Genomic DNA, 23,617 nt, shown 5'->3' on the forward strand with positions numbered 1-23,617 from the left:
TCTTCCATCTACTGGCTCACTCTCCAAATGGCCACAACGATCAGGGCTGGGCCAGACCTAAGCCAGGAGCCAGGAACTTTTTCTGTTCCAGGTCTTCCACATGGGTATAGGAGCCCAAGCACTTGGCCCATTCTCTGCTGCTTACCCAGGCGCATTAACAGGGAGCTGGATTGGAAGTGGAGCAGCCAGGACTCGAACTGGCATTGCTGCTGCTGTAGGATGCAGCTTTAACTCAGTGAACCACAACACAAGCCCTTGACTTTGCATTTTCAGAGTTCGTTTTCCAGCTGTTCATTGCAAGTATTTAAATATACTTTTCTTTTTGCATATCTATCTTGTGTTACTTTGCTAGATTGATGTTTTTATAATTCTGACTTAAGGTAATTAATATTGGCATATAATTTTATTAATATTGATCTATAACTGCAGAGAAGAAAAATATTACAAAAATGAAGTTTAGTCAAACATCTCAAACTATGCAGAAGAATGCAGGTGATTTACTTTGATCATAGATAGATCCTAATTTCTCTTAACTACATTATTTATGATTATTTTTCCCTAGTATGAGATGCAGGAATGAACTATACTTAGCTTTCTTAAGTGAAAAATATTTGAATGTTTCAAGTTTTTTAAAATAATTTTTATTTTTGTAGGAGCTGTGGCCCTCAAGAATCTTGTAATTAAAGAAAATGCCCTGGTAGGTTTGACTGAAAAGTTTGTGCATTTAATTATGTATATTATTTCTTGATTGATCATGCCACCTTAAATTATTTGAGGAAATTTTTTGGAGACAGAATTTGTAAAATCTGAATTACTCAGAATGGATTTTAATCTCCCTAAAAGTAAGTGTAAAGTGAAAAATTTTATTTTCTTCTTTCTCATATGTTTTATTTTAGTGTCTCAGTTGTCTTCCAATGATTTTCAAGTTTATAAAACACCATTTAAATAATTTTTTACTGGAGGACATTCCAAGTTGGCAGAATCGGTAGGGAACTTACTCTTCTAGTCTAGAAGAAGATAGTTAAAAGAGTTAGAGGGAGAAAACAGAGGAAATGCCACACAAATTAGAGGGACACTGTGGACCTACATGGAGGATGACAACATGTACAACTCAGGACCATAGCAGCCAAGAGCCTCAGCACCAGCTTTGGAGAGTGAAGTGAGACCAAGCTGCAGCAACCCAAGCCACTGGTGATAAAGCTGCAGGAAGAGCCTGGCATGAGTCTGGCTTGGAGCCCTGTGGGGGACAATGTACCCGTGAACCCAGAGGGAAGAAAAGGGGCCATGTTTCTCTCTTCCTGACCACCTGGCACCAGCATCCTGTAACCTGCCAAGAGAGGGCAGGCACCATTTTGGATATACATGACAGCTGCACCAGCTTGTGTCCATGTGGGAGAATTGACAGGAGGCTGAGTGCTTGTGACTGTGGGAGCCTTGTGTGCTGGGACTGTGAAAACACTGTGGCTGCATGGGAGGGCACAGGGTGTTGCTGGGTCTTTGGGCAATCACTGTGATGGCTCCACATGCTCGGGGCTCCCTTATTCCCTGATGAGAGTCATTGCTATGGGATCCGTACTCAAACCAAGGACTGCACACATCCTTTGTGTGGTTCTTGTGGCAGTGGGGATGAATATTGTACCCATTGGGGCTAGCACCCAGGCATTGGTCTCCTTGAAGGAGAGGAGGTGAGCATGAGATTAGGCCAAAAGAGCTGATCAAACCTCCACTCTGATTAAAAATAAATAAATAAAAAGATTTACCATACCCAGTTGAGTATCATCTTGGACATTCCCTTCACCCTGGAACACTGTGCAAAGCTCCCTGGCCACACCCAGCGCACGCCTCTGGGTATTCACTGAAAGAGCGGGCACTACACTAAGCCACAGGAGCATAGTTCAAAGATAAAAGCCATCACAAGGAAGAAAAATAAAACATAATCCCACAAATGCCTAATAATAAATGCAGCAATTCAAGAAACAAGAATAAGGAAGACAACATGACGTCTCCAAAAGAACAAAACACTTCAATACTAGAACGTGAAGATGAAGAGACTTAAGAAATGCTGGAAACGGAATTCAAAAAATTGATTGTAGGATTACTTAGAAGTAATCAGGAATGGGGAGGGAGCTTACTGCTCTAGTCTAGGGGAAGACAGTTTTTAAAAAGTGGAGAGAGTGCAGTCTCAGGGAAGAGCTAGGGAGAAAACGGTAGAGGAAACTCCATGCAAATTAGAAGGACACTGTGGACCTATGTGGAGGGTGTGCATGCACACAGCTTGGGACCCTAGCAGCCGAGAGCCTCAGCATCAGCTTGGGAGAGTGAGGTGAGACCACACTGCAGCAGCCCAAGCCATTGGTAATAAAGTGCAGGAATAGCCTGGTTTGAGTCCAGCTTGGAGCCCTGTGGGGGATAGTGTACCTGCCAACCTAGAAAAAAAAGAGGGGACATGTTTCTCCCTGACTAGCAGGCATCGGCATTCGATAACTAGCCAGGAGAGGCGACATGTAACAGCTGCGCCAGCTCGTGTCCACATGCCCAGCAACCAGCTGTGAATAGATGCCTGAGTCTTGCTGGAGGAATTGATGGGGCTGGGTGCTCCTGATGGGGCTGGGAGGCTTGAGTGCCGGGACTATGAAAACACTGTGGCTGCATGGCGGACTCAGGGTGTGGCTAGGACTTTGGGCAGTCACAGTGGGCAGTTCCACACGGTTGGGGCTCCCTGATTCCCTGATGAGGGTCACTGCTGCAGGATCAGTGCTCACACTGAGAACTGCACAGATGATTTATGTGGTTCTTGTTGCAGTGCAGATGAATATTGTACCTACTGAGGTTGGCGCCCAGGCATTGGTCTCCTTTGAGAAACGGAGATGAGTGTTGAGACTACACCAGCTGAGCAGAACAAACCTCCCCTCTGATTAAAAAATAAAAAAATAAGGCCGGCGCCGCGGCTCACTAGGCTAATCCTCCGCCTTGCGGCGCCGGCACACCGGGTTCTAGTCCCGGTCGGGGCACCGATCCTGTCCCGGTTGCCCCTCTTCCAGGCCAGCTCTCTGCTGTGGCCAGGGAGTGCAGTGGAGGATGGCCCAAGTCCATGGGCCCTGCACCCCATGGGAGACCAGGATAAGCACCTGGCTCCTGCCATCGGATCAGCGCGGTGCACCGGCCGCAGCGCGCTACCGCGGTGGCCATTGGAGGGTGAACCAACGGCAAAAGGAAGACCTTTCTCTCTGTCTCTCTCTCACTGTCCACTCTGCCTGTCAAAAATAAAAAAATAAAAAATAAAAAATAAAAATAAAAATAAATAAATAAAAATAAAAAAAATAAATTACCACACTCAACTTGGGTATCACCTTGGACACCCCTCACACTGGAGCACTAAACAGAGCTCCCTAACCACACTAGCACACACCTCAGGGTATTCACTGAAAGAGTGGACAACTCCACTAAGCCACAGAGATGTAGTCCAAAGATAAAAGCCATCACAGGGAGAAAAATAAACCACCAAGTATCTCCACAAATGCCTAAAAATCAATGCAGAAATTCAAGAAACAAAAATAAGGAAGGCAACATGACACCTCCAAAGGAACACATAGAATATGAAAATGAAGAGATTGAAGAAATGCCAAGAATGATGATCAAAACATTGATCTTAAGATTACTTAGCAGTAATCAGAAGCAAATCCACAGACTAGAGAATTCCGTACATCACATGAAAAATTTTTTTCTAATGAAATTGAGATTTTAAGAAGAAATCAAAACAAAATGTTGGAGATAAAGAATTTAATAGAACAAATTAAAAATGCAGTGGAAAGCCTTAAGAACAGACTCGGTGAGGAGAAGAAAGACTATCTGAGAACACAAATTTCTGGAAATTTTATAATCAGACTCGGTGAGGAGAAGAAAGACTATCTGAGTTAGAACACAAATTTCTGGAAATTTTATAATCAGACCAAAAAAAAAAAATTGAAAAGCTAAAAAAGTGTTGGACATCTGTGGGATAATATCAAACGACCCAACATACAGAGTTCCTGAAGACATGGAAAGAGAGAATGAATTTGAAGGCCTTTTTAGTGGAATAATTATAGAAAACTTCCCTAATTTGGAGAAACATATATATATGTATGTATAAAAATATGTATATGTTTTTTTCTTTATAGAGTCAACTGGATGTACCATTTAAAGTTAAAGTTGGTCACATAGGTAAGCCATGTTTTTTATTGGAGTGTCCTTCTTACTGGAAATATAGACAGAATAACATGCCTATCTCTCTCCAGTATGATCTTTTTAATGTTTCTGAGCATTAATTGAAAGTATCATAATATATGTCTTAATCCAAGTAGAGATAGTTGTGTAACTTCAAAATATTGTGAGGTTCATATATCCTATGCCTAGTACTTGATACTTAAGAAATTACTTACTTGGTGTTAAAATTTAGTTAATTGAGATTCAGAGCATTCTGTCTAACAGAACTGTTAACGGTCTGGTTTTCTCAGGTTTCTGATACTGGTTACTGTTGTGTTGACTGGTATAGGATATGTGGTGCAAATAATAGGATTTGGATCGTCTAGTTTTTTTTTTTTTTTTTGGTGGCAACAAATTTTTATTCAACTGTGGTTCAAAAATTTTTTAGAATGAATGCATTTAGATGACCAAATAGACTTTCAAAAACAAATCTTTGCCAAGTAGTTTAAGTACTTCTAAGCTTCAATTTTTTGGTGGGGTAGAATATATACCCCAGCCATGTAGTACCATAAACATGTTAATAAAAAGCTACTCAACAATGAAAGCCTTCTATGACCAGTAACTAGATTTACACAAGTGTAAATAAGGGATTAAAACCATGCCATTGACAAGTTAACTTACCCCTGGGCTCCTTGAAGGCGTGTCAGTTTATTTTTAGAGGTCCCCAAATACCATTTTAAGTGTTACCATGTTACTGCTTCTGAGTAATAGTGCAAATGCTAAAATGCAAAATTGAGATGGTACAGGGTTTGGAAATCATGCAGATTCAGATGCAGAAAAAAATTAAAAACAATGCAAGACCCTTTTACAGAGGAAACTGACTAACGAAACAACGTGGTGATCACAAAATCTAAAAGGATGATTTCATTTATAAACACACAACTTGCAAAATGACAAACCTGTTTATCATAATCTGATTAGGTAAGGGCATTATGTAAACTACCAACACAAATATTGTCACAATCTTCCAATTAGAAAATGAGAATCAGTAGTTACGTAGAAAGTACAATCAAGAATCAATGTAAAATTGCTTTCACATACTTAACAACGCACATGAGAGTCTGATCTGAGTGCTGTAAGTGGTTTCACTCAACATCACTACACGCCCCCAGCTCTGGTGGGCAAAAGCCCGTTCCACTTGACAGACAACCCACCCTGCTAGTTCTTAAAGCTATCAGGTTTCTTAATGGATTTTAGGCACAAGAAAATTTGTGGTTTCTTCTCCTGTATCCCTATTGCAATTAATTCCACTTTTCAAATCCCCAACTAGAAAGCTGCTGAGGTTCCCTTCTTTCCACTTGATGTGCTTTGCTACAAAGCACTGGAAATCAATCACTATTGCTTTGTCCACAGCCCCAAATAAAAGATTTTCAAAGTCATGCTTTCCCAATGAAGACCATACAGATCATGTAAATAGAGCATCAGAGGCACTGAGACAACACTGGAGGGTACTACTTACCACGTTAGGTGTGGGCACCCAGACTAGATTTAAAAAGGAGGGAAAAAAAAAACTTTTCACTTTGGACAATGCAAGAACGAATAACAATTAAGTCTGGGTGTCAGGTGTCAAGGCCTGACAGATAATGAATCCATCTGACTTGAGACAACTTTTCAAATAAGTTTATTTGAAGCAAAATAAACTGCCCAGAAACTTTATCAAAGTTCCATCTCAAAAGGGTCAAAAAAGGGGAATTAACTGCTATGAATTCTTTGCATTCAGGGCTGCAAAACAAAGACACATTATTTAAATCAGTTTTATTTAAGAATTTCCAACATTGACAACTCTCATAAAAAGCATCCAAGCACAGGACACAGAACTGCAGCAAACAGCATTCTTATGGGTAGCTAACAGACATTGGAACTTCCACCCTTCCTGGAGACACCTGAACTCACTGGGGAACTCTGCTTCCAAGTACTCCTGCAAAGCACAGCACAAGCTCAGTCCATGTTCTCACCCCAGCAGCTTCAGTTCACATGACCACACTTGCAGATCAGTAACAGGAGAAACACACACCACACAGCATTCACAGCGGTTGACAAAGGGGCAGGGGAAATACAAGTATAGTTTCACTTAACACCTTCAGCTAACATGAGTTATCTAAGAACAAAACTCACTTAAAGTCTTCCAACAGATGTGGATGTTCTTTGAATGCAAAAAAACATTTGTACATTATTTGCTGTCATTGCTCTCTGCACACTCTTGCACCAAAGCCACAGGATTGAGAGACACATCTCGCCAAGATAAAAAAATATCCATTATGCACCACCACCAAGTCTCTGCACGCGTTCTCTCCTTCCTTCGCTCACACTAGCCTTTCATGCCTTGGCACCACCATCAATCCCACACAAGGTTTCAAAAGTTCAAACAGCCTTCTGGTTCCATATCACAGTGGGGCTAGTTTGAAAACTAATTTTTGCCCGGGAAGTTTGTCTAGATTTCCAGGAGATATTGTGCTATCTTTTGTTCTGTATTATTTTGCCAGTGTGTATAATTATATTTTAAATGTATTAGTTGAGTGGAAGCTGACTGGAATGTAAGGCTTTAATGTGTTTAATAAAAACTAGTCTGCCAGGATTCATAAATTATGTTTTGTTTTTTTTTTTAAAGATTTATTTATTTGAAAGGCAGAGTTACAGAAAGGGGTTGGGGGGAAAGAGAGAGAGAGAGAGAGACTTCCATTACTTGGTTCAATCACTATATGGCCACAATGGTCAGGGCTGGGCCAGGCCTAGGCCTGGCCTAGGCCAGGAGCCAGGAGCTTCTTCCAGGTCTCTCATGTGGATGCAGGGGCCCAAGGAGTTGCTGCCAACCCCCCCCCCCCCCCAGTACCAAGCAGGGTATTGGATCAGGAGTGTAGCAACTGGAATTTGAATTTGCCCATATGTGATGCTGGCATCGCAGGTGGTGACTTAACATGTAATGACACAACACTGGCCCCTGTGTAGTAGCTTTATTGGTTTGAATATTGTGCAAGATGATAGCATCTTTAGTTTAGTCGTTTGGAATATTTTAGTTACACAGATAATGTTTGTAGTAGAGCTTTCTTTTTCTTTTATTTAATAAATATAAATTTCAAAAGTACAACTTGCAGATTATAGTGGCTCCCCCCCCCCCCATAACCACCCTCCGACCCACAAACCATCCCATCTCCTACTCCCTCTCCCATCCCATTCTTCATTAAGATTCATTTTGAATTATCTTTACATACAGAAGATCTACTTAGTATATACTAAGTAAAAATTTCAACATACTACACCCCACAGACACACAAGGTATAAAGTACTGTTTGAATACTAGTTTTACTGTTAATTCACATAGTACAACACATTAAGGACAGAGATCCTACATGGGGAGCAGGTGCACAGTGACTCCCATTGTTGATTTAACAATTGACACTCTTGTCATGTGCTGCCAGGCTATGGAAGCCTCTTTTTTTTTTTTTTGACAGGCAGAGTGGATAGTGAGAGAGACAGAGAGAAAGGTCTTCCTTTTTGCTGTTGGTTCACCCTCCCATGGCCACTGTGGCCGGTGCGCTACGCTGATCCGAAGCCAGGAGCCAGGTGCTTCTCCTGGTCTCCCTTGCGGGTGCAGGGCCCAAGCACTTGGGCCATCCTCCACTGCCTTCCCGGGCCATAGCAGAGAGCTGGCCTGGAAGAGGGGCAACCGGGATAGAATCCGGCGCCCCAACTGGGACTAGAACCTGGTGTGCCGGCACCGCAAGGCAGAGGATTAGCCTGTTAAGCTACAGCGCCGGCTGGAAGCCTCTTGATTTCACAAACTCCGACCTTATTTAGACAAGACCATAATCAAAGTGAAAGTTCTCTCCTTCCTTCAGAGAAAGGTACTTCCTTCTTTGATGGCCTGTTCTTTCCGCTGGGATATCACTCACAGAGATCTTTCATTGAGTTTTTTTTTTTTTTTTTTTCCATAGTGTCTTGGCTTTCCATGCCTGAGAAACTCTCATGGTTTTTTTAGCCAGATCTGAATGCCGTAAGGGCTGATTCTGAGGCCAGAGTGCTGTTTAGGGCATTTGTCATTCTATGAGTGTGCTGTGTATCCTGCTTCCCATGTTGGATCATTCTCTCCTTTTTAAGTCTATCAGTTATTATTAGCAGACACTGGTCTTATTTATGTGACCTTTTTGACACTTAATCTTATCTTTATGATCAATTGTGAACTTAAACTGATCTGTAATAGAGCTTTTTATAATTTTATAGAAGCCATATCACTGGGGAACAGAGTGTTCTGAAATCTTACATAAGTTTCAATAAAATCTTCACAATTTTGTGTGCTGCAATTATGACTGGTTTTAGCCCACATATCATAGAAAGTTTTTGTCATTTTATGTTGCTAAGACTCAAATTCTGTGTGTTCTGTATATTCCAGTATAAAGACAATTTGGCATAAGTAGGAGGGGAATAATATCCATTGTTTTTTAATCTAACATTTAAATTTTTCCCATTTCTTAAATTTTTACAAAAAGATTTATTTATCTGAAAGACAGAGGTATAGACAGGGAGAGCTAGGGATGGAGAGAGGAAGGGAGAGAAATACGCAAAGATATCTTTCTTCTGCTGGTTCCATCCTCAAAATGACCACAGTGGCCAGAGCCTGTGCCAGGTCGAAGCCAGGAACCTAGAAGTCCATCTGAGTCTTCCAATTGAGTGGCAGTGTCCCAAATACTTTGACCATCTTCTGCTGCTTTCTCAGCTAGATTAGCAAGGAAATAGAAGGATTATTATCAGAAGTAGAAGGGACTGAAACTTGTACCCGTATGGGATGCCAGCATTGTAGGTGGCAGCTTAACCTATTGTTCAACAACACTGACCCCATAGAACCTATCATTCTTTAATATCATGACTTAATTTTTATTTTCTATCTGACAATAAATTTCTTGAGAAGTCAGTTTAATATTTATTATATCTTTATCACTTAGCTTATTACTTACCATATAGTTGGGGCACAGTTTGTTGATTGAAAGAAGTACATGTTTGCTATTGTGTGGTACAGTAGTACAGTCAGTTTTATAGTAATGTGTTGTCTCCTTACTATTACTGGATATCATTAGTCTTTTTCTTTTTTGATTTTTGAAGATTTATTAATATATTTGAAAGGCAATTATAGAGAGACAGAGATGTCTTCTGCTAGTTCACTCTCCAAATATCTGCAATGGTGGGAGTTGGGCTAAGCCAAAGTTAGGAGCCTAGAGTACCATCTGTGGGTGGCAGAGGCCCAAGCATTTGGGCCATTGTCTGCTGCCTTTCCAGGCACATAAGTAGGAAGCTGAATCAGAATAAGAGCAGCTGGCGTTTGAATCAGCACTCTGATGGGGGATGGCAGTGTCACTGGTGGTGGCATTACCTTCTGTGCTACAACACCTGCCCCAGTCATATTTTTATTTTAAAGATCTCTTCTAATACCTGATAGAAATAGGTTGATAGTAAATATAGGTCGAATGAATAATTTGCCCTCTTTTTTTTTTTTTTTTTAAATATAGGTAATCTTAAGCTTATAATTCCTTGGAAAAACCTCTATACTCAACCAGTTGAAGCTGTATTGGAAGAAATTTATTTACTCATAGTGCCTTCTTCTAGTAAGTAAAATTTTTAAAATTATAATTTGTTATTCTATTTGCTGACAGAAAATCTTTATATTTGCCAATAATGTTTTTCGAAGTATTTTGGGATAATTTGAGATTATTAATATATATTATGTTTAATATATATGAATATATTTTTAAAGATTTATTTATTAGAAAGGCAGAGTTTACCAATAAAGAGGGAGAGACAGAGATCTTCTATTCATTAGTTCAATCTCCAAATGGTCCCCGTGCCTGGAGTTGGGCTGATCTAAAGCCAGGAGCTTCTTCCTGGTTTGCCACATCAGTGCAGGGGCCCAAGTACCTGGGCCATTCTCTGCTGCTTTTCCAGAGAGCTGGATTGGAAGCAGAGCAGCTGGGACTCAAACCTCTGCACAAATGGAATGTAGGCTCTGCCCACTATGCCTCAGCATTGGCCTTGAGATATTTTACTATTTGAGCTTGGAATTTGTTTATTTGCATTAAACTTAAACTGGATTTTAGTCCAGTGATTTGCAGACTTTGAATTAGTGATTATTTTCAAGGATTTTTTGAATGAATATATTTAAATTCAAAGAAATTAATATTCTTCCTTTTTATGTTTCCCACAGGAATAAAATATGATCCTTTAAAAGAAGAAAAACAACTCATGGAAGCAAAGCAGCAGGAATTAAAAAGAATAGAAGAAGCAAAACAAAAAGTAGTTGATCAAGGTAAAGAAAAACCAAAACAATTGTAATAACCAATGTAGAAAAGAGCTAAATATTTATCATAGTAGAATATTATTTTTCTTTGGAGCCACTGAGATTGTTTAACAAATATGAGAGAATATTATTACATAGAGTATTTTAATGTAGTTTGTATATTTTGTCATGTGTACAGGAGTTTTACCTGACAGAAATTTATCTTAAAGCAAATAATATGTCTGGTGTATATGGATGAGGTCACTTTTTATAAATAACAATTTATCAGGTATGTTTTCTTACATTTATAGCTTTTGATTTTTTATTCTGTTGCCAATTCTGTTGAAGATAATTCAGTTCCTTGATATATTTCCCTCAGTGTGTTTATTTCCCCCTTTCATCTTTTCCTGTTCAACATAGCCCACATGATTGATTCCTACAATCTTTGCATCACTGGAAAAGCTGCCATGCAGAAATGAAATTCTTTTCCACCTGTCCTCTGATCATTGTGGTGGGAAAGGAATAGTTGTGTGGTTGTTGGGCTGGGAATGGAAGGACACCCAAATGTTGAGTTGCTCATTATATAGACTTTGAACCTGTTCTTATGTTATCTCCTCCCTCCATCATCATGTTCCCTGCTGGCAATTTTTCTTTTTGTGGGATCTCTAGTTCCTGAATACTTCCAGGTTTCCATTTTTTAGCTCATCTCGTGCTTCACTGGCCTTTCTTTCTGGGCATTTAGGATTAAGTTCCTTTATCTCTGCCTAGTTGGTAAGATCATCTGCTTTCCAGCTTCAAAATTTTTGTTGTTATTCAGACGTTCTTTTTCTTGTCTTCTTCCTTATCGTCTTGGGCATTTATCCATTTTTCCCCCTTTATTTTGGCTTTCATGAGATTTTTAATGAGAAATAGAGAAGTGCATACAATGTACATGTTTAATCAGAATTCCCTCATATTTATACCTAGGTCTAAAATATAAATGTTTAATCATGCTTAAAAATAATTGGTGATAGGGCCCGATGCTGGGGCTTACTTGGCTAATCCTCCGCCTGCCGTGCCGGCATCCTATATGGGCACCAGGTTCTAGTCCCAGTTGCTCCTCTTCCAGTCCAGCTCTCTGCTGTGGCCTGGGAGGGCAGTGGAGGATGGCCCAAATGCTTGGGCCCCAGCACCCACATGGGAGACCAGGAGGAAGAACCTGGCTCCTGGCTTCAGATCGGCACGGTGCCGGCCGTAGTGGCCATTTGGGGGGTGAACCAACGGAAGGAAGACCTTTCTCTCTCTCTCTCTCACTCTCTAACTCTGCCTGGCAAATAAATAACTAAAATATCTTTAAAAAAATAATTGGTGCTAACCATATTGTTTTTAGGATGAAGTTTAAATTCTTTAGCAAGATACATAAAAACTCTGACTTAAATCGTCCCTATCTGTCCAGCCTCATAACTGGCCCTAAATCTTACCTCCTTTCTTTGTTCTAGCCATACTGACCTACTTGTCAAGTTCTCTGCATACTGTATTTCACTTGATACCTTTTCAGTATACCAGTTACTAGTGGTAGCATTATAGTTTAGGCTGTATGGTATGGATAAGATTTTTTTTTTCAGATTTATTTATTTATTTGAAAAAAAAGTTACAGAGAGAGAAGGAGAGGCGAGAGAGAGAGAAGTATTATATCTGCTGATTCACTCCCTAATTGGCCGCAATGGCCAGAGCTGGGCTGATCCAAAGCTAGGAGCCAGGAGCTTCTTCCAGGTCTCCCACTTGGGTGCAGAGGCCCAAGGACTTGGGCCATCTTCTACTGCTTTCCCAGGCCATAGCAGGGAGCTGGATCAGAAGTAGAACAGCCGGGACTTGAACCGGTGCCCATATAGGATGCTGGCACTGCAGGCCGTGGCTTTACCTGCTATGTAACAGTGCTGGCCCCTCTTTGGCACTTTTAAAAGAGGAAAGGCATAGTAATTAGTGGTTATTAGAGGTTTTTTTTTTTTTTTTTTTAATTAGGAACCTCAATTCTTTATTCTTTTTGCTTCCCTGGAAAATATTGAAATGAGAGAGTTAATATTTTCTGAAAATGAGACAGGTGATGAATTTACTTCATCCTTATTTTGAAGGATCAGAAAGATTCTTTTTATTTCCTGTTTTGTATTCACTAGGGGGAGGAGCATACAGTATTTGCTATTTTATACATTTTAGCTTGGATAAGTTTGAGTAGTCTTCTTAATTTTAATTGAGAGTCCTGTTTTGCTGCTAATACTGACTTTTCTAATTTAAGCTAACAATACTAACCCTAATAAATTTCATTGTTTTCTATATCTTTATTTATTTGACCATAGTTCATTGATAAATTATAAAATTTAATGCCAGTAAATTTTGTATGGTTGATTTTATTATCATTGAACAAGAAATTAGCTTTTGAAAAATTTCTGTATTTAGTGGCCTTTGAAAGACTTTTGGAAAGCTGGTTATTAGTGTTTTGTTTATAAGTATATATTTTTTCTTTAATAAGGCAACGTAAGTATGTTGCCTCAATATGTGTGTATTTATAGAGTATTTTTTCATTCATGTTCAAAAAAAATGTTTATACTTATAGGAAATCCTCCGGAGGAAAAACAGGACACTTTTGTAGAAAAACTAGTTACTCAGATCATAAAAAATCTTCAAGTGAAAATTTCTGATATCCATATTCGTTATGAAGATGATGTAAGTATTATGTAGGTGATTTAAAAAAAATATTTACATGTGAGTTACTTTACTGTTTGTTGACACTGTGTAGTGACTAAACTGTTACTATCTGGAAGTGGAGGAATTCAGAGCTGAAGATGACATGAGCTTTTTTATATTATAGTTGTAATTTTATGTCCGCAGTGATGCATGCTTGATTATGCTTTCCTAAAATGTTCAAACATTGGATTATGAAGGAAAATGACCTGGGAGTTATGAATTTCACAACTGTATTTAAGATGCATAAAAATATACTAAATTTACCTCTTGAAAATAGCACTGGTTGAGTAATTTTTAGATCTAGACTTAACTATTTGATCTTAAATAAGGTTATTCGCAGACACATAATTACTTGCTTTATAATGCTATTGTGTGTAAATCTTTATAATCTGAGAATTATGGCAAATAGAGTATTATATGAAATTCATGTGTTCATGTATTATATGATAGTTAGCATTCTAGTCTGTTTTAGGGTAACTGTAGGAACCTAAGTTAATCTGGAAAGTAATAAAATGTTTTTGAATATTTGAGATAAGATACTTCCAAGAAAATGAACCTTTTCTGTAAAATGAATTTTGTCTACTAAAATTGTGAGTAAAATTTTCTGTTTTTCTTCTTTAGATCACAAATCGAGACAAACCACTATCATTTGGTATTTCCCTTCAGAATCTGAGCATGCAGGTACTCATACTGTGTTTTAAGAAAAAAGTTAAATTCAGGCTATTGAATACAATTCATGTACGCCAGCATCAAAAATAAGTGTTTTCATAGGTTCCAAAAAGGCATAGACTGGATTGGAATTGAAGGGTAGCTTGATACAAATTTCATAAATTGGTTGAAAATAAAATTTAATTTAAAATATTAGGGCCTATTGTTGGTGATTATGATGCTGGATACTTTGGCTTATTTGGAAAAAAATCCATTTTCAAATTTTCAGTGAATAAGTATAAAATAAAAGTAATACTCATTTATGAAACATTAATGAGTCTTGAAAAACATAAACAGTTTATTTCCTCATGACCATTATTGATATTGTAGAGAATTTTGAAACATTTGTTTGATCTTGATGGATGGTTGTTGAATTTGTCGTTTGCTGCAAGTCTTAAATATTTTTGTAGGAATAAGCTCTTAGGGATAAAATTTAAACCATTTTTGTTCTCTGTTTCCATCCATCTCTTCTTCCTCAGAGATAAACATCCTACATTTTACACTTTTATATATCTATTAAAATGTAAGTTTTTATAAATGTTATAAGTTCTTTTATAAGTTTCCTTTTTCACTTCACAATGTTTTGACATTTACCTGTGTTACCATATATAATACAATTCATTCAGTTTAGGTCCTGTTTAGTATTTCATTATGTGGTTACATTCATTTCATCCCAACAGATATCACATCTGTTGGAATTTGTGTATAATTTATTTTTAAAACATGCCTCTAGAAGGGGATTCTGCAATAGAAGTAAACATGTAACACAAATCACCACCAAATTCACTGAGAGAGCAGGTAGAATCATTATTCGGTCAACAAAATGACAGGTCTTAGTTCTTATCTATCAATATACACCTTGAATAAAAATGATTAAATTCATCAGCCCAAAGACTTAGGCTGGCCGATTGGATAAAAATCCAGGACCCCACTATGTGCTGCCTACAAGAAACTCACTGCTCAAAGATAAACTACAAGCTGAAAGTGAAGGATTAGAAAAAAATATACCAGACAAATGGAAACCAAAAGTGAGCAGGCATAGCTCTCCTGACATAAGACAGACTTTAAATCAAAAATTGTGAAAAGAGATAAAGAAGGATGTTATATTTTGATAAAAGGTTATATTCAGTATGAAGACATAACAATCATAAATAAATATGCACCCAACACAAGATCACCCAGTATATACAGCAAGTACTATTAGATCTAAAGAGAATAATAGACTCAAATACAATAATAGTGTGTAACTTCAGCACCCTACTTTGATCAATAGACATGTCATCCAGACAAAATCAATAAAGAAATATCTGGGTTGAAATATACTATCAGCCGACGCGGCGGCTCCCTAGGCTAATCCTCTGCCTGCGGCGCCAGCACACTGGGTTCTAGTCCCGGTTGGGGCGCTGGATTCTGTCCTGATTGCTCCTCTTCCAGTCCAGCTCTCTGCTGTGGCCCGGGAAGGCAGTGGAGGATGGTCCAAGTGCTTGGGCCCTGCACCACATGGGAGACCAGGAGGAAGCACCTGGCTCCTGGCTTCGGATAGGCACAGCATGCAGGCCGTAGCAGCCATTTGTGGGGGGGTGAACCAATGGAAGGAAGACCTTTCTCTCTGTCTCTCTCTCTCTCAGTGTCTAACTCTGCCTGTCAAAAAAAAAAAAAAAGAAAAATATACTATCAAACAAATGTATCTAACACAAATTTACAGGACATTTCACCCAACAGATTCAGAATACACAATTTTCTCATCAGTACATGTAACATATTCTAGGATGAACCATATATTAGGCCACACATCAAATCTCAGCAAATTTAAAAAGATTGAAATCATACCACGTATCTTCTCAGAGCATGAGGAATAAAACTAGAAATCAGTAACAAGAAGACTAATAGAATCCTCAAAAATACTTGGAAATTAAACCAATGCTACTGAATGATAAGTGGATCATTGAAGAAATTAAAAAGGAAGAAGACTTTCTTGAAATAAATGAAAACAGTGTATCAAAACCTGTGTAACATAGCAAAAGCAGTATTAAGAGGGAAGTTTATAGCATTAAGTGTTTATATTAAAAAGAATTGTCTCAAAGATCTAATTATGCCCCTGCCTTACACTCTACACAGAAATCCACTCAAAATGGATCAAAGACCTAAATCTACAACCTGATACCATCAAATTATTAGAGAACATGGGGAAACTATAGAAGATATTGGCATTGGCAAAGAGTTCTTGGAAAAGACCCCAGATGCACGAGCAATCAAAGCCAAAATTGACAAATGGTATTACATCAAGCTGAGGAACTTCTGTAATGCTGAAGAATTACTCAGCAAAATAAAGAAGCATCTGGCAGAATGGGAGAAAAAAATTTGCAAACTGCATAATTGATAAAAGATTAATATCTAGAATTGTACAAAAAGTTCAGCCATAAAGAGTTCAAGAAATTCAGCAACAACAAAACAATCAGGAAAAGAAATGGGCAAAGGACTTAAGCAGGCATTTTTCAAGAGAGGAAATTCAAAGGGCCAACAGACACTTGTGAAAATGCTCAGGGTTGCTAGCCAACGGGGAAATGCAAATCAAACCACAGCAAGGTTTTACCTCACTCCAATTAGAATGGCTTACATATAGAAATCAACAAATGACAAATGCTGGCAATGATGTGAGGAAAAAGGTACCCTGATCCACTGCAGGTGGGAATGTAAACTGGTGCAACAACTGTGGAAGACAGCACAGAGATGCCTCAGAAATCTGACTGTAGATCTACCATATGATCCAGCCATCCCACTCCTGGGAATTTACCCAAACCAAAAGAAATCAGTATATGAAAGTGATCTGTACCTCCATGTTCATTGCAGCACAATTCACAATAGCTGAGATACAGAATCAACCCAGATGTCCATCAACAATTGACTGGATAAAGAAAGTATGGTAGATATACACTATGGAGTACTACTCAGCTATGAAATAAACCAAAATCCTGTGTTTTGGAATAAGATGGTCACAGCTAAAAACCATTATACTCTGTGAAATAAGCCAATCATGAAAAGATTTTCCTTGATCTGATGCAACTAATAGAATAACTGAAATCTAATGTTTTGGAGTGAAATAGACGTTTTGAGAATGGATGATTGTTTATAGCTCTTGTCTCTTTTGTTTATTTTTTTGTTTTCTTTCTCTTCACAGTATTTGCTGAACTCCTTTATAGAGTAGGGTTAACTATATGATCATGAAGTATACCAATAATAGATCACTCTGTAAATTAAAAATGGAAATCCAAGAGTGAGGGCGGGAAGGAATGGAATGTAGTCTGGAGGGAGGGAAAGTCCCACTATGTTCCTAAATCTGTTTATATAAAATATATGAAGCTTGTATAACTTAAATAATATTTAAAATGAAAAAAAATATTGAACAGGATGGAACTCTGCCAAACTTTTTTTTTTTAAGATTTATTTTATTTATTTGAAAGAGTTACACAGAGAGAGGGGAGGGGAGGGGAGGGAGGGAGGGAGGAAGGAAGTCAGGAAGTCAGGAAGTCTTCCATCCTCTGGTTCACTCCCCAATTGGCCTCGAGAGGGGAGAGGAGGGGAGGAGGGAGGGAGGGAGGGAGGGAGGAAGGAAGGAAGGAAGGAAGGAAGAGAGAGAAAGAGAAAGAGAAAGTCTTCCATCCTTTGGTTCACTCCCCAATTGGCCACTACCGAAGCCAGGAACCAGGAACTTCTTCCAGGTATCCCACACGCATGTATGGGCCCAAGGAAATGGGCCATCTTTTGCTGTTTTCTCAGCCCACAGCAGAGAACTGGATTGGAAGTGGTGCAGCTGCAACTTGAACTGGCATCCATATGGGTTGCCGACGCTGCAGGCAGCAGCTTTACCTGCTACGCCACAGTGCCAGCCCCACAAACTCTTAGGAGGCCAGCATTACTTGGAAACCAAACCTAACAAAAATATGACATGAAAACTATAGACCTATATCCTTAATGAACATAGATGCAAAGATTCTCAACAAACTACTAGCAAATTGAATCCAAAACCACATCAGAAAGATCATACGTGATGATCAAGTGGAATTTATCCCAGAGATGCAAGAGTGGTTCAACACTGGCAAATCAATAAACCTCAAAATCACATAAATAGAATGAAGAACAAAATCAATGTAGTCATCTCAGTAGATACAGAAAAAAACATTTGATAAAGCATTTGATAAGATTCAAGGCCCTATCATAATAAAAACCCTCCACAATTTAGGTGTAAAAGGAACAGTCCTCAAAATTTTAAAGGCTGTATATCACAAACCACTAGCCAATATATGGAATGGGGAAAAACAGAAACCATTTCCCTTTAGATCTAGAACAAGACAAGAATGTCCACTTTCAGCACTCTGATTCAATATAGTACTAGAAGTTTTAGCAGAAATCATTAAGGGGGCAGACACTGTGGTGTAGTATGTTAAACACCTACCTGCAATTCCAGCATCCCATAGGGTTCAGGTTCAAGTCCCAGCTACTCTACCTCTGATCTAGCTCCCTGTTGATGGCCTGGGAAAGCAGTAGAGAATGGCCCAAGTCCTTGTGCCCCTGCACCCACATGGGAGACCTGGAAGAAGCTATTGATTCCTGACTTCAGATCGGCTCAGCTCTGGCCTTTTGGGGAGTGAACCAGTGGATGGAAGACCTCTTCTCTGTCTCTGCCTCTCTGTCTGTAACTATGCTTCTCAAGTAAGTAAATAAATCTTTAAAACAAAACAAAAAAGGAGCAATGAGGGAGGAGGAGGAAATAAAAGCATCAAAATTGGAAAAGAGGAAGTCAGATTATCCATGTTTGCAGATGACATGATGTTGTACATGGAAAAATGTAAACTCTCCATCACAAAGTTGTTAAAATTGATAAACAATTTAGTAAAGTTTCAGGTTATAAATAAACAAAAATTATAGCTTTTTTGTATGCTAATGGTGAACTCACAGAAACAGAAATCGAGAAAGAAATCCCATTCACAATAGCCACCAAGAAAAAAATCAAATACTTAGGAATAAATTTAACCAAAAAAGTGATAGATGTCTGCAATGAAAATTATGAAACATTTATGGAGGAAATCATCAAGGATACACAAAAATGGAAAGATATTCCTTGCACATGGATCTGAAGATACAGCATCATTAAAATGTCTATACTACGTAAAGCTCTCTACACTCAGTGCTGTCCCTACCAATGATACTCTTTACAGAACTAGAAAAAAACAGTCCTAAAATTCACATGGAATCACAAAGGACCCAGAACCACTGAAGCAATCTTGTACAAGAAATATCAAGCTGGAGACATCACAATTCCTGACTTCAGAGCATACTATACAATTTTGTAGTAATCAAAACAGTGTGGTCGGGGCCAACATTGTGGTGTAGTGAGTAAAACCGCCACCTACAGTGCCAGCATCCCATATGGGCACCAGTTTGAGTCCTGGCTGCCCAACTTCCAATCCAGTTCTCTGCTATGGCCTGGGAAAGCAGTGGAAAATGGTCCATGTCCTTGGGCCCCTGCACCCGCTTGGGAGATCCAGAAGATGCTTTTGCCTCCTGGCTTCAGATCAGTGCAGCTCTGGCCATTTGGGGAGTGAACCAGAGGAGGGAAGACCTCTCTCTCTCTGCCTCTGCCTCTCTGTGCCTTTCAAATATAAATAAATAAACAACATGGCACTTGCATAAAAACTGAAACATGGATCATGGAATGGAATAGAGAGCCCAGAAATTAATTCACATACATATATACAACTGTTTTTTAATGAAAGTGCTCAGACCATACCGTGGAGTAAAGCTAGTCTCTTCAACAAGTGGTGCTGGCAGAACTGTATGTATATATGTATGTATACACACACACACACACACACATATATATATGAGGTATGGGTCTAATTTCCTTCATATACATATATATGTGCATATATATGTATCATATACACATCATACATATATATACACACACATATATATGAAGGAAATTAGACCCAAACCTCTCACTATATTAAAAAATGAGCTCAAGGTGTATCAGAGACTTACATTTAAGGGCTGAGACTATGAAGTTTCTTGAAGAAAATGTAGAGGAAACACTCAAAGACATGGTTGAAGGGGGCAACTTCTTGGACAAGATCCCCAAATCGCAGGCTACAATAGCAAAAATAAGTGGACTGTATCAAACTCCTTTGCAAAGGAAACGATCAGAGTGAAGAGACATCCAACAGAATGGGAAAAAATTTGCAGACCACCTATCTGATAAAGGCTTAATATCCCAATTGTATCAGCAACTTAGAAAATTCAACAGCCATTAACAACCAGTCCAGTTGAGAAATGGACAAAGGACTTCAATAGACATTCTCAAAAGAAAAAATATAAATGGCCACCAAATATATGAAAAAATTCTTAACATTACTAGCAATCAGGGAAATGCAAATCAAAACCACAATATATCAGCAACTTACAAAACTCAACAGCCAAAAACAACCAATCCAGTTGAGAAATGGGCAAAGGACTTCAATAGAATTCTCAAAAGAAAAAATACACATGGCCAACAAATATATGAAAAATCCTCAACATTACTAGCAATCAGGGAAATGCAAATCAAAACCATCATTAGATATCACCTCATGCCTGTCAGAACTGCTAAAATCCAAAATAGAGTAACAAATGCTGACAAAATGTGGAGAACAGGGAACATTGACACACTTCGTGGGAATGTAAATATGTGAGGCCATTATGGGAAACAGTGTGGTGGTTTCTTAAACTAGAAATAGACTTGCCGTATGATCCAGCAATCCCACTACTGGGTATATACCTAAAAGACTTGAACACAGTGTATCATAGAGATACCTGTACCACCTTGTTCACAGGAGCCAAAATTTGGAATCAACCAACGTGTCAATTATCAGATGAATGCATAAAGAAAATGTGGCATATATACACAATGGAATATTATTCATTTATATAAAAGAATGAAATTCTACCATTTGTAGCAAAATGGATATAACTGGAATTATCTTGAATGAAATAGACTGGACCCAGAAAGACAAATACTGTATGTTCTCTTTTTTTTTAAAATTTTTAAATTTTTGACAGGCAGAGTAGACAGTGAGAGAGAGAGAGACAGAGAGAAAGGTCTTCCTTTGCCGTTGGTTCACCCTCCAATGGTTCCCGCGGCTGGCGCACTGCGCTGATCCGAAGGCAGGAGCCAGGTGCTTCTCCTGGTCTTCCATGGGGTGCAGGGCCCAAGGACTTGGGCCATCCTCCACTGCACTCCTGGGCCATAGCAGAGAGCTGGCCTGGAAGAGGGGCAACCGGGACAGAATCCGGTGCCCCGACCAGGACTAGAACCCGGTGTGCTGGCGCCGCAAGGCGGAGGATTAGCCTGTTGAGCCATGGCGCCAGCCGTGTGTTCTCACTTATATGTGGGTGCTAAAATTTGAAAAACAAAGAGAAAAGATAGATGTGTGTATCAGTATTGCTGGAAATACAGTTTTGTAAGGCTTTTTTTAAATACTTCTGTGAAACCAATGGTTAAGAATGTTAGTGTAGTTTTGTAATCTGTGCTCACTTTAAAATTTGTATGGGTGAATCATTTTTTTATTCAATTATTGTTTATAGCCCTTGTCTGTATTCCCACTAGGATATTTTTGCTTTAAAAACAAGCCAAAAAACAAACAAAAACCCCTTATACTGACATATTAAATACAATTTTATGCTTTTTTTTTTTTTTTAAATGCCTCTACTCCAAGGAAAAAAGGAAAAAAGCCATGTGAAAAGTTATTCAATAAAAAGCTAGGTGGAATCTACTGTTAGGTTCGAAAATAAGGACGGGGGTTAGTCGTTTGCTTTGGCAATGTGCAGATATTGGTAACTGTTAAAACAGTGGTTTTAATCACCACTCGTGTAAGCCCAGACCTATTTAGTTAGAAAGTCTGGGGTTGGAACTGCACAGTTCATGTTTTAAAGCCATTCTGGTGATCCTCATGCGTGCTCAATCTTGATGACACTATTCCATTCAGTTCTCCACCAAAAATGTGAACCATTTTAAAATAAAGATCTGTTCACTTTATATGTACCATCAGTGCCTTTGGATTGCTATTAGGATAAAGTCTATAGTTTTGTCTTTAACTAGTTTATATCCTTGTAATTTAATTGTAGGTAACATGTCTGGTTTTGCCTCTTGTGTGTGTTTTGCATTTTCTCATCTGGCCATAGTAAGTTATTTCAGTGCCTTGAACATGTCATATTTGCACAGTTTTGGGTGTTTTCACTATTTCTCCTCCTCTGAATCATCTAAGTTCAATTCGTATATATTGTGTTTATTAGAAGACTGTACTTTCAGGGATCATTTTCATAGTTTTTGTACTCGGTTAGCTGTCACTTGATCTGGGCACATCCTGGGTTTGATGCCTTTAACATGTCTCTTAAACTGCCTGTTTAAGCCATTATGGCACTTCGTTGTTTACAGGTTTTTTTATTTTTATTTTTTATTTTTTGACCAGCAGTTAGCTTTTTGAAAGCAGAGGCTTTTTTTTTTTTTTTTGTTAATATATTCTTGACTGAATGATTTGTTTTCAAAGGTATTTTGATGAAAATTGGTCCAGGGTATGAAAGATAAAGATTTATCATTCCACCATTTCAAATATAATGATTTTTTTTTACTACTCTTCTTTTTTCCCTTTTCAGACAACTGATCAAAATTGGGTTCCAAGTTTACATGATGAAACTGAGAAACTAGTTCGAAAGGTAAAATAAATCTTAACTCAATGGACTTGATGAAAAAGACTTTTAGAAAGGCAAATGGTAACATGGTAACATGCATAGATGAGGATTTCTGTGAATGAGTCTGTTTGCTTAACCATGATATGACTGGTTATTTGAGACTTCTGGAAATAGCATATGTTAAAAATGTTTCAGTGAAAATGAGACCTGTAAAAATTTTTATTTTCAGTTAATCCGATTGGATAACCTTTTTGCCTATTGGAATGTGAAGTCTCAGATGTTTTATCTTAATGATTATGATGAATCATTGGTAAGTAAATTTTTTTGCTCTATGTATATATATGTATTTGTTGGTGTCGTATTTTATATCAAGTTTAATTCATTGTCTATAATCTCACATAGTATTTTTTGCTAGGCAGAGTCCATTAGAATTTACAGAAACAGGTGAATATGTGTGTTCCTATACCCAGACATATGTATGTACACACACATATCTTAATAGCTCCTAGAACTTTTTGTTATAGTGGTTTGATGAGATACTGTTTAAGCACTTTACTATTGTGCCATAGCTAAGTTCTTCTTACCTAGGGTTACTTACTTATTTTACATTTTAATTAAAAGACTTATTTATTTGAAAGACACTGTTACAGAGGGAGACGGGGAGAGAGAGAGGTTCTCCATTTGCTAATTCACTCTGCAGAATTATTTTTTGTTTGAATTGCAGGGAGAGAGAGAGGAGAGAGAAAAAGAGTTCCTATTTGCTCACTCTCCAAAGGCTCACAGTGGCTGGCACTGGGCTAGGACTGGAGCCAGGACAGTACCTCAGTCCAGGTCTTCCTTATGAGAGGAAGTATGCCAGTTACTGGAGCCAACATAGCCATCTCCAAGAGTCTGCGTTAGTGGGATCTGTAGTCAGGAAATTGAACCTAGACCCTCGGATGTAGGACAAGGGTATCTTTA

General features: G+C 38.4%; 1 protein-coding gene across 3 annotated transcripts in view; it reads left to right on the plus strand.

Annotated features, from left to right (window-relative positions):
* VPS13A (vacuolar protein sorting 13 homolog A) overlaps positions 1–23,617 on the plus strand; it is a 254,299-nt gene that overhangs the window by 19,517 nt on the left and 211,165 nt on the right. For all 3 annotated transcript variants that reach the window (XM_062208443.1, XM_062208441.1, XM_062208442.1), the window contains exons 2-9: positions 654–697; positions 4,158–4,200; positions 9,741–9,836; positions 10,433–10,534; positions 13,095–13,204; positions 13,847–13,906; positions 22,622–22,681; positions 22,887–22,967. In XM_062208443.1, coding sequence (XP_062064427.1) covers positions 654–697; positions 4,158–4,200; positions 9,741–9,836; positions 10,433–10,534; positions 13,095–13,204; positions 13,847–13,906; positions 22,622–22,681; positions 22,887–22,967 — 596 coding nt within the window. The remainder of the gene's footprint in view (positions 1–653; positions 698–4,157; positions 4,201–9,740; positions 9,837–10,432; positions 10,535–13,094; positions 13,205–13,846; positions 13,907–22,621; positions 22,682–22,886; positions 22,968–23,617) is intronic.

This window comes from Lepus europaeus, chromosome 12 (assembly GCF_033115175.1).
Source record: "Lepus europaeus isolate LE1 chromosome 12, mLepTim1.pri, whole genome shotgun sequence".
In the NCBI taxonomy this organism is placed as follows: Eukaryota; Metazoa; Chordata; class Mammalia; order Lagomorpha; family Leporidae; genus Lepus; species Lepus europaeus.